At 29.4% G+C, this 10,874-nt stretch overlaps 1 protein-coding gene across 1 annotated transcript; it reads right to left on the minus strand.

Moving 5' to 3' along the window:
• Positions 1-7,034: 7,034 nt before the first annotated feature.
• Positions 7,035-9,558, minus strand: LOC130954243 (aquaporin SIP1-2-like). The gene is made up of 3 exons (XM_057880975.1): positions 9,244-9,558; positions 8,021-8,293; positions 7,035-7,184 (listed from the first exon to the last, which is right to left on the minus strand). Exons 1-3 carry the CDS (start codon positions 9,556-9,558, stop codon positions 7,035-7,037), a joined length of 738 nt encoding a protein of 245 aa, XP_057736958.1.
• Positions 9,559-10,874: the final 1,316 nt, after the last annotated feature.

The following is a 10,874-nucleotide window of genomic DNA, read 5'->3' on the forward strand; positions in this document are numbered from 1 at the left end:
ACAAGTACGTGTTTGGTTCATTATGCAAAAACCTGCTTGAATTTGATTTTATATACTGGATTATGTTTCGTTCACTCAGTACTAAACAATTATTTCACCATGAGTACGTGTTCGGTTCACTATGCAAAAAGCTGTTCGAATTTGATTTTATATAATGGATTGTGTTTCGTTCAGTCAGTATTATACAATTGTTTCACCACGAGTACGTGTTCGGTTCACTATGCAAAAAGCTGTTCGAATTTGATTTTATATAATTGATTAGGTTTCGTTCATTCAGTATTATATAATTGTTTCACACGTGTTCGGTTCATTATGCAGAACACAATTCAAAACTCTTCTTCCTCACCTTCTACTGCTTTTTCACCAGGGAGAGAAGGAGAAAAAGATAAAAAAAAATACAGTAGCAACAACAACAAAAGAATGACGATAAGGAGGAAACACGTGAAGAAGAAACGCGAAAAAGAATGAGGAGAATGAGAAAGAGGAAGAAGGCGAAGAAAAAGACGTTCCGCGCGTGAGAAGAAGAAGAAGAAATGCGGGGAGAAGAGAAGAAGGAAAGGAGAAGAAGCGTGAGAAAAGAAGAAAAACGAAAAGGCGCGTTACCTAAAATTACTTGGATGAGTTTGGATGCCAAAATTGTTTGGAGGTAGAGAATATTTCTTATTTTAATTAAATTTATTATTTTTATTTGGATAAATAAATCTTTAAAAATATGACGAAATAACTTATATATTTTATTTTTGTAAATTTCAACGTATTAAAAAATTTTTTAAAACAAAAACTTATGACAATTTTTTAGAGACTTATTTAGATATATATTCTTTATTTTTTTTTAGAGTAATACCCCAAATAGATCCCCAAAAAATTTGCCATCCGACAGTTTTGTCCCCCACAAAATTTAACTAAGATTTCGACCCTGAGTTTCTCATATATCCCCCAGATACGTCCCCAAAACTGTTTGATCCGGTTAATGTGGTGACGTGTCAAGTTAACTGTGACATGTCACCTTTAGGACATTTTGGTCCCCATCCACGCTGGACAAAACGACGTCGTATTGGAACTAGGGGCAAAACGACGTCATTTTGGAGAGGACAAATTCGTCCCCACTTAGACAGAGAATGCAAACAGCGCCGTTTTCATGTGGGAGACCTATTTGTCTTATAATAGTATCTTAGGGGACCTATTTGACCTATAATTCGTGATGTTAAAAGAATCTATATTTACTTCAACGCAAACCTTAAAAACACATTGACATTGGTCTGTTCATTTATCAAAATGGTAACATAAACTTGAGAACCTAAACATGTTAACCACACAAATGTTTGGCTTCAATAGCAACACAAACCAAATCAAGTCAAAAGAAGGTCTATTTTCTTCAACATAAACTAAACGAAACCATTCTAAACAACATAACGTCTTCTTCCTCCAACATAACAAAAGGTGGTAACATAATTAAGACAACAACTTTCACATTAATTCTTAGAAGCATCATTTCTTGAAAGACTGGTTCAACCCTCGTGTTGGAATGAATTTGAACAACTTAGATACTATGCCACTGGTTGCAGCTGATATTGTCTCAGCAGTAACACTCTCCGAATTCTTGGCCCTAATTACTGTCTCCTTTGGACGTCTAAAAGAAAGCTGAGTTTGGAATAAATAGTATTGTTATTCACATTAATTCTTAGAAGCATCATTTCTTGAAAGACTGGTTCAACCCTCGTGTTGGAATGAATTTGAACAACTTAGATACTGTGCCACTGGTTGCAGCTGATATTGTCTCAGCACTAACACTCTCCGAATTCTTGGCCCTAATTACTGTCTCCTTTGGACGTCTAAAAGAAAGTTGAGCTTGGAATAAATAGTATTCTTATTCACATTAATTCTTAGAAGCATCATTTCTTAAAAGACTGGTTCAACCCTCGTGTTGGAATGAATTTGAACAACTTAGATACTGTGCCACTGGTTGCAGCTGATATTGTCTCAGCAGTAACACTCCCCGAATTCTTGGCCTTAATTACTGTCTCCTTTGGACATCTAAAAGAAACCTGAGCTTGGAATAAACAGTATTTAGGGCCAAGCTCAGCTTTCTTTTAGACGTCCAAAGGAGACAGTAATTATGGCCAAGAATTTGGGGAGTGTTACTGCTGAGACAATATCAGCTGCAACCAGTGGCACGGTATCTAAGTTGTTCAAATTCATTCCAACACGAGGGTTGAACCAGTCTTTCAAGAAATGATGCTTCTAAGAATTAATGTGAAAGTTGTTGTCTTAATTATGTTACCACCTTTTGTTATGTTGGAGGAAGAAGACGTTATGTTGTTTAGAATGATTTCGTTTAGTTTATGTTTAAGAAAATAAACCTTCTTTTGACTTTATTTGGTTTGTGTTGCTATTGAAGCCAAACATTTGTGTGGTTAACATGTTTAGGTTCTCAAGTTTATGTTACCATTTTGATAAATGAATAGACCAATGTCAATGTGTTTTTAAGGTTTGTGTTGAAGTAAATATAGATTCTTTTAACATCACGAATTATAGGTCAAATAGGTCCCCTAAGATACTATTATAAGACAAATAGGTCCCCCACATGAAAACAGCGCCATTTGCATTCTCTGTCTAAGTGGGGACGAATTTGTCCTCTCCAAAATGACGTCGTTTTGCCCCTGGTTCCAATACGACGTCGTTTTGTCCAGCGTGGATGGGGACCAAAATGTTCTAAAGGTGACATGTCACAGTTAACCTGACACGTCACCACATTAACCGGATCAAACGGTTTTGGGGACATATCTGGGGGATATCTGAGAACCTTAGGATCGAAATCTTAGTTAAATTTTGTGGGGGACAAAACTGTCGGATAGTAAATTTCTTGGGGACCTATTTGGGGTATTACTCTTTTTTTTTTATTTGGTTCCTTAATTAAAAATAAAATTAAATATAGAGTATATACCCCTTTTGGTTCTCAAAGAATTTTAAACTAGACATTTTAGTCTCTAACTAAAATTAATTACTCGATTGGTCCCTAACAATTAATTCCATCAGTCACTTAGATCCTTGACTCCGTTAATTCTAACGGAAGATAAAATGGTCCCTGACAACTCTAACAGGGGACAACATGATCCCTAACAACTCTAACAAAGGACAAAATGATCCCTGATCCTTTTATTCGAAAACAACATTGTTCTTCCCTTTTTTTTTATCATATCTCGCATAACCCCAATATTCATACTTCTTCACCTTCACAGTCATCTTTTCCATCTTTTTCTTCCTCTTCTTTAGCTCCAAGATTAAGCCATGGTGTAATTGTCACACGTGCCGCACCTACCTCAACATGTCATGGACCACATACTTCCTAAATCTTTGTGACTGGTACATCTACCTCATCTACACTTCACCCATCAGAAGCATTCACTTCCACGTCTTCGATAACATCACCTCCAACCCCGACAACATCCACGAGTCCACGACATCCTCAAGACCAATTTCCACAACTATCCCCAGGGCACGCCTTTCTCCATTATCTGACAAGTAATATAGATTGTTGAACATTAGGACATCATGAGAATATTCTCCTTCGACATCATATGCAAGTTCTCATTTGAAATAGACACCGAGTGCTTCATTCTTTCTTTTCCAGAGTCTAAGTTGGCAGACAGTTTCGACCTCGCATCTAAGATATCAGTACAACGAGCAATATCGCCGTTGTCGCTCATATGCAAACTGAAGCAATTACTGAACATTGGTTTGAAGATGAAGCTGAAGGAAGCGATCGGAGTGGTGAACAATGTGGTATCATGGAGATGATAGGGCAGAGGAGGAGGGAGATGACAACGACGATGACGAGTCTTAACAAATCAGACTTGTTGCCTAGATTAATAGGATCCATCGAAGACGACAAGTAGTTGAGAGACATAGTCATTAGTTTTTTGAGTATGAATTGTTTGAGAACAAGTTACAGATTTTTTCCCTTATGAACATTAAAGTTATAGAGTGTACATTGTGTAGCTTGAAGTTACAGTGTTAAACGGTTAGTGTTATGTGAGATATGATAGAAATTGGGAGAGAACATTGTCATTTCCGAACAGAGGAGATCATGGACCATTTTATTCTCTGTTAAAGTTGTCAAGGACTATTTTGTCCTCCGTTAGAGTTGACGGAGTAAAGGACCTAAGTAACTGATGGAGTTAATTGTTAGAGACCAATCGAATAATTAATTTTAGTTGGGGACTAAAGTATCTGATCTAAAATTCTTTGAGTACCAAAATGGATATACACACTTAAATATATTATTTTTAAAATAATTATACATATTTTAAGGATTAGTAATCAAATCAGTTATTATAATAGAGTCGATGTGTTTTTCGTTATGAGAATGGTGGCCGGGTGAAAGGCGTTGCTGGGAAGCTCTCTGGTGGCTTCATCTTCTGCTATGAACTAGTGGCGATTTGAAGATGTCTCCTCCTAGTCCGTGAGTGTAGTTGTCGGCAAGTTGTTTGTGAGACTGCTAGCCTCGACGATTTCATCTTGGTTTCTTCTCAGATTGTCGAGATAAGTCAATGGAATGTCGCTTATCTTCTAACACGAATCGCTGATTTTATTCATTTGGAGTGGATGGTTCATTTCATTGTTGTTCTTAAGAAGTTAAATTTGGTGACTGATAATCTTGTTAAATTAGGGGTTAATAGCTCAGTTGACTCTATAAAATGGTTTATCCTACCGGATGACATTTGGGAGCGTGTGACCATAGAAGCTAAGGCTCCTGTGATCATCCTCTGGTTTTGGTTTTTTTTTCTGTTTTTTTTTTTTCTTTCTTTTATCGTCCTTTTCTTCTTCTTTTTTTTCATTACTGTATCTCTACAAAAAAAATCAATTATAATAAATTTATAAAGTCAAAATTTAAACCGCGCATCAAAAACTTTGTTCGTTTCTGAGTGAACTTTCATCTTAATAGAACTAATATGTTAAGTGCCAACTTTAAAAGTCTTGTACTACAAAAAATATTTTCCATGCACAAAAAAAAACTCAGAAACTTTTTCTTCATGAGTTATCTGTTTTTTGTGCATGCAGATCTGGTGAATAAATTGAAAACAATTGTGAGGTCTGGGATGAAAAAATTTATGGAGACGTTGTAGGCCGGTGCCGACGTTGACATGATTGAGCAGTCTGATGTTAGGTTCTATTCTGCATATTTAGTTACCGAAAAGAAGATTGTGGTAACTAAGCATAACAATGATAAGCAATATATCTGATAATCGTAGGCTGATAGATCATTCACTGTGACTAGCGATTCCAGTAAGAAATAATTTGGAAGAGAAAATAAATGCTTCCTCTTCCGTAAAAAAAAATCAAACAAAAAATTACATATTTATTTGTATATGAATTTATTTAAAAAGAAAAAGTTTAGGGGCCAGCAATTTTATTGAATTTTGGTCAATATGTAACCAGTAGAGAAAGGTGAGCCATTAGATGAAATCTCACACCATTAAATTATCATTGATGGCTACTAATTACAAAAGTTGCTGGCCCCTAGCATTGCTCATTTAAAAACACAGTAATGTATATATACTAATTTGAATCATTGTGCAGTTTTTAGACTTTAGAAAAAAATTTTATAATATTTTTGAAATTTTTTTAATTGAGAGTTGATTTAATGACTTGCAATAGGAGATAATAGCCGAATGATTAATATTGTTTTTGGTTTTAATAGGTAGAGCACTTGGAGGAGAGGAGGATTAAGGATCTTGTAAAGAAGCACTCATAATTCATTCGATATTCCATTTATTTTTGGAATGAGAAAGCTATTAAAAAAGAGATCAGTGATAATGAGATGATAAATCAAAGAAAAAAGAGGAAGATGATGTTGAGGAAGTTGATGAAAAGAAGAAAAATAACTCCAAGAAGATAAAGATCAATGAAATTTTTCATGCAACACATAAACAAAAGATGAATGGGAGAAGAAAAGACAAAAAACAGACAAAAAGAGATTATAAAAATTGGGAATGAAAAAATGTAAGAATTTTGTAATTTAAGATAGACTAATTTAGGTATTAAGAAAATAAAATTAGAGTCTAATTTGATCACATTAGTGTATAGGTTGAATGCCAAACGGACATTTAACAGAATACATAAGTTCCGTTAAGACAAAAATTTACTTAAAGACGAACAAAAATTAACGTTTTCAATTTAAGAAACCTAGTTGGTCATTTACGAAAATAAGAGATTTAATTAATGCATAATTTGAATTTTAGAGACCAAATTAAATATTTATTTTTAGATATAATTCAAAATATTTTTTTAACTAATAATTAACAACTAAGATAATTAAATATATTTTTCATAATATATCTAATTCTACAAACATAGAATTAATTGGTTATGAATCTAAACATATCATGTGATGACCAACTTATATTTTAATAAATTAATTAAATCTAAAATAAATTAATAATTAAACCTTTTAGTAATATTATAATAAACATTTTTATAAAATATCAACACGTACTTTTATATATAATGATTGATTTATACTCTAAATTTTGATAAATAATTGATTATTTTATTATACTCTATTTAATTTTAATTAAATTTTTTATTTTATCAATTCAATTATCCATCTAAGTTTTAGAAACTTAAACTAACCTAAGTTTACATATCCTTGCAATATTCGTAGAGGCTATACATGTTTACTAATTAATCACTTTCTATATACTTTGTCCGTCCATGCAACACATGAATCTCATAGCTTTGGTTTGAATCGCTTTGTGCGTGCAGTAATTTATTAGCCCTAACAATAAATTCTTAAATAAAATTTAGTATTATGACGAAGTAATATTTATCTTATCGAACTGGAAATATATACCGTGAAAAAGCATTTGAATTAATTTATAAACTTAACTTTATTCATTAAAAAAAATCAATATATTTTCAATAAATGAGGAAAAACTAATTATCAGCGTAATATACACATAATTAAACAAATTTAAAATTACACTAGCATGGCATAGGAGTACATATATAAGAGTGAAATCTACTGTAATAGTTCAAGCTTTCTTGTGTTTTACTACTCTTGGTGGAAAGACAATACGAAATAACCAAGAAGCCAATATTGCACCAATGAAAGGGGCAATCCAATAAACATAAAATTGCTCCCATGTATTGTGTGAATTCTCTAAGTATGCCCAACCAAAGGCCTGAAAAGTCAACGTTCAAAAATTAGTGAGGTTTGCTATAATAAGAATTAGAATTCACTTAAAAAATAAATTCCTTTTTATTTTATTTAAAAATTTTAATTTTTATATTTATTTTATTTATAAACCATACTAAATTTTTTTTGTTTCTAAATTAATAATAATTATATTTAATATTTGAAATGTTAAAAATATTTTTATTTAATTTATATGTGAGTGTTTAATGAATATGGTTTAATTTTATCAATAATAAAATTGTAAAAGAAGAAAATTCAACTCATTTAAAAGTTATTTTGAATAAAAAAAAATTAATTTTACTAATATATTAATATTATTTTAAATTCTTAAATTTAAATTTTAAATAAAAATAAATTCTTTTTTTACGTTAAATTTTTTCAAAAATATTCGGTATAAAAAATTAAGTCACATTAGTTATTATATATATGTCATTATATACTGATCATATTATGTGTATATAAAAAATAAGTCACTAAATTAATTATTGGTATAAAATATATATATTAAAATATAAAATATATATTAAAAATAAATTAAATAATATATTTTATACAAAAATGATTAAGCATGATTGTTTTCTTAGACAATTATATGCATGATAAATAAGGTAAAAACTTAGAGACAGCCGACTTCACGTAAAGTTTATAGTTGATAGTTATTAGATGAAAATTTAGTCAAATTAGTCAAATCATCTAACCACCCTTAACTATCGTGAAGTCGACTTACCTGAATTTCTAACTAAATGTAATCAGTGAAATGAAAATTTATTTTAAAATTGTTTTGTTAGCAGGAAATTGTGAAAGAAACGATGATTTACTGACAATGGCAGGATTCAAGGCTGGGCCGGTGTAAACAGAACCGAGATGGACAACAATGACAACTGCCATGGCGATTAACCAAGTCTTCATAATTGAACTACGAGGGCCTTTCAGTGAGATTAGGAGTACCACAAAGCTAATCAGAAATGTCAAAACCCCTTCAACAATTGCTCCAGTTTGTGAGTCAACTTTCAAAGTAGGCCCACCAATCATGTGCCTGTATTTTAATGGCATTACTTCCATGATTGCCACTGCACCACCAACTGCACCCAGTGCCTATGTATGCAAACACATTTTATTCATATCTCATGCATAATTAATGTCTTTCTAAGACTATTCATAACTAACACCAATGAAAATATTAGTGTTTATTATCCACGAATTTAAACTCCATTTAAAAGTCTGTAATTAAATTTAAATTAGAGTTTAATTTTTTTACTTAATTTTAACATTTGTCATCTAAAATTTTAAAAAATTTAACATGTATATTTTTATATTTGATTAGGTATTAAATTTGTTGCACAAATAGAACTAATTATTTTTTCTGCTTGGTATTTAAAAATACTATTTTTAAAACAATTGATAGTTATAAAATTAACTCATTTTTTTTAAAACAATTGAATCTTGATTCTAATTTTTAATCGTAACATTAGTAATTTTTTAAAATTATATGTAATAAATATTTAAAAGAAAAAAATAAAAATATACATTAAAAAGATAAGTAGTAAAAACTTAAAATTAAATAAAAAATATGTATATAATAATATTTTTTATTTAAATTATATTATGTTATTAATTTTATTTTTTGTAGAACATAAAGGTAGAGAAAAATAGAAAATAAAAGAAAAGAGAAAAAAAGATAAAGAAGAAGAATGAGAGAGAGAGTTTGTTAATTTTGGAAGCTAATAATTTTTTTATTTTAATTATAATAAAAATATCTGGTGATACATTTTGATTTGTCAAATTACTAATATAAAATATGAATTATAAATTATATATCGAATGGGAAGGATAGAGAGAAATAGAAAAAAAAGAGATAGATAAAAAAATATAAGAATGATGTTTACTTATTTTAGAAAAAATAATTTCTCTAAATTTTAATAAGAGAGTGTCATGTGAGACATTTTAGTTATTAATGAGTTAATAATATAATTTAAATACAATTAAAGAATATTATGTTGTATATTTTGATTGTTAAATTCATAATTAATCATTGGTAACGGTACCTGAGCTGGAAAACGAAGAGCCATGGAGAAGAGGGAATCAGAGCCAGAACCAGCAGCATAGAAAGAAGCATTACCAGTGGGGTTGAAACTGGCACCTCCAAAGGCATTGCAAATAGTATTGAATATAGAGAAAAATGTGAAGAAGACTAAAGTTGTTACCATCATAGCAGGGTAATCAACACCACCATGTGATAGGTGATGAAGATCAACCATTTTTGTTATATAACTTGTCATCATCCCAAACGTCGCTGATATGAATACCCACATACATGTCACCGTTGCATCTGCAATCGCTACCTTTATTGCATTCACCATCTTTTCTTTTTATTATTATCTTTCAGATTGTTCTCCTTTTTGCATCAATTCAGAGTTTGAAACAATTTTTTTTGTTTTCGATGATATTGTGTGTGATTGGGTTACCAAATAATGTGCCGAAATAAGCTCTTTAATTTGGATGTTGTTATTTAGAGTCAAAGGCTTTTTATGTAAATTATTAAAAAGCACCAATGTTTTAATTGACTTGATTGTTTGTTTGTTTTTATGAAACACTAACATATTTTGGATACGTTTGATATGTGTGTCTATTATATTTAACTGTATCTTAATAAAAAATAATTTTTTTTGTAGATATGTTTAGATATACTAAATATCATTACGTATCAAACGTGTTAAATCTTATTTTTAATATGTATTCATGAAATAAATTTAAAAATATTATATATTATTATTTATTAAAATAAAAAATAATTTAAATACTTTATATAATTAAAATAAGATATTAAAAATAATTAAAAATTAATTTATATTTTAATATTAATAAAATATTAAAATATTATCATGATTTATTTAAAAGATATTTTATACTTTATATATATGTATGTCTTCGAATCTTATAAAATTTTAAAATTTACGTATCGATATATGTTCCGTACTTGTGCATTATAGGTTTGTTTATTTTTCACTATTAATTACTTTAAATTAATTATCATGTATTTTTGTATAAACATATAAATTGTTTAACTCATTTTTAATGTGAATTTTATATTTAAATATATATTTTATATAAATAATTAGTTTAGTAATTTTTTTTGTGTACACCTAAAATGATTAAACAGAATTTAAGTTTTAATATATTTTTCATTTTACTTATTATTATAGACCAAGAGAATGAAATACTCTTCGATTAGTTAACAATTAATAATATAATCAATTTAGGTTGGTCCATTGATAATTTATTTGTTTATTTAATTAAGTGTTAGATATTTAAATTTTATTTTGTGTATGTAGTAATTTAATGACTAATAACAAATTTTTAAATATAAATTAAATTTATAACAAATTTTTAAATATAACTTAAATTTATTACAGATCAATTCTCAATTTGCTGAACTAAAAAGCATCGTAACAGACAAAAAATTAAGATTAGTAAAACATCAGATAACAAATTATTTATTCCATAGAAATTGATCAAACATAGTGGAAATATGAAATTATTCCACATTCCCATGTTACTTAGAATGAGACGTTGGCAAACCATAATGGTTGACCAATAAGAAAATATATTTGTTTTTGTTGAAAAAAGGGGGAATAATAATTTTGAATAGTTCAAACTATATATTTTATGAGAATTT

The sequence above is a fragment of the Arachis stenosperma genome, chromosome 10 (assembly GCF_014773155.1).
Source record: "Arachis stenosperma cultivar V10309 chromosome 10, arast.V10309.gnm1.PFL2, whole genome shotgun sequence".
Taxonomy (NCBI): Eukaryota; Viridiplantae; Streptophyta; class Magnoliopsida; order Fabales; family Fabaceae; genus Arachis; species Arachis stenosperma.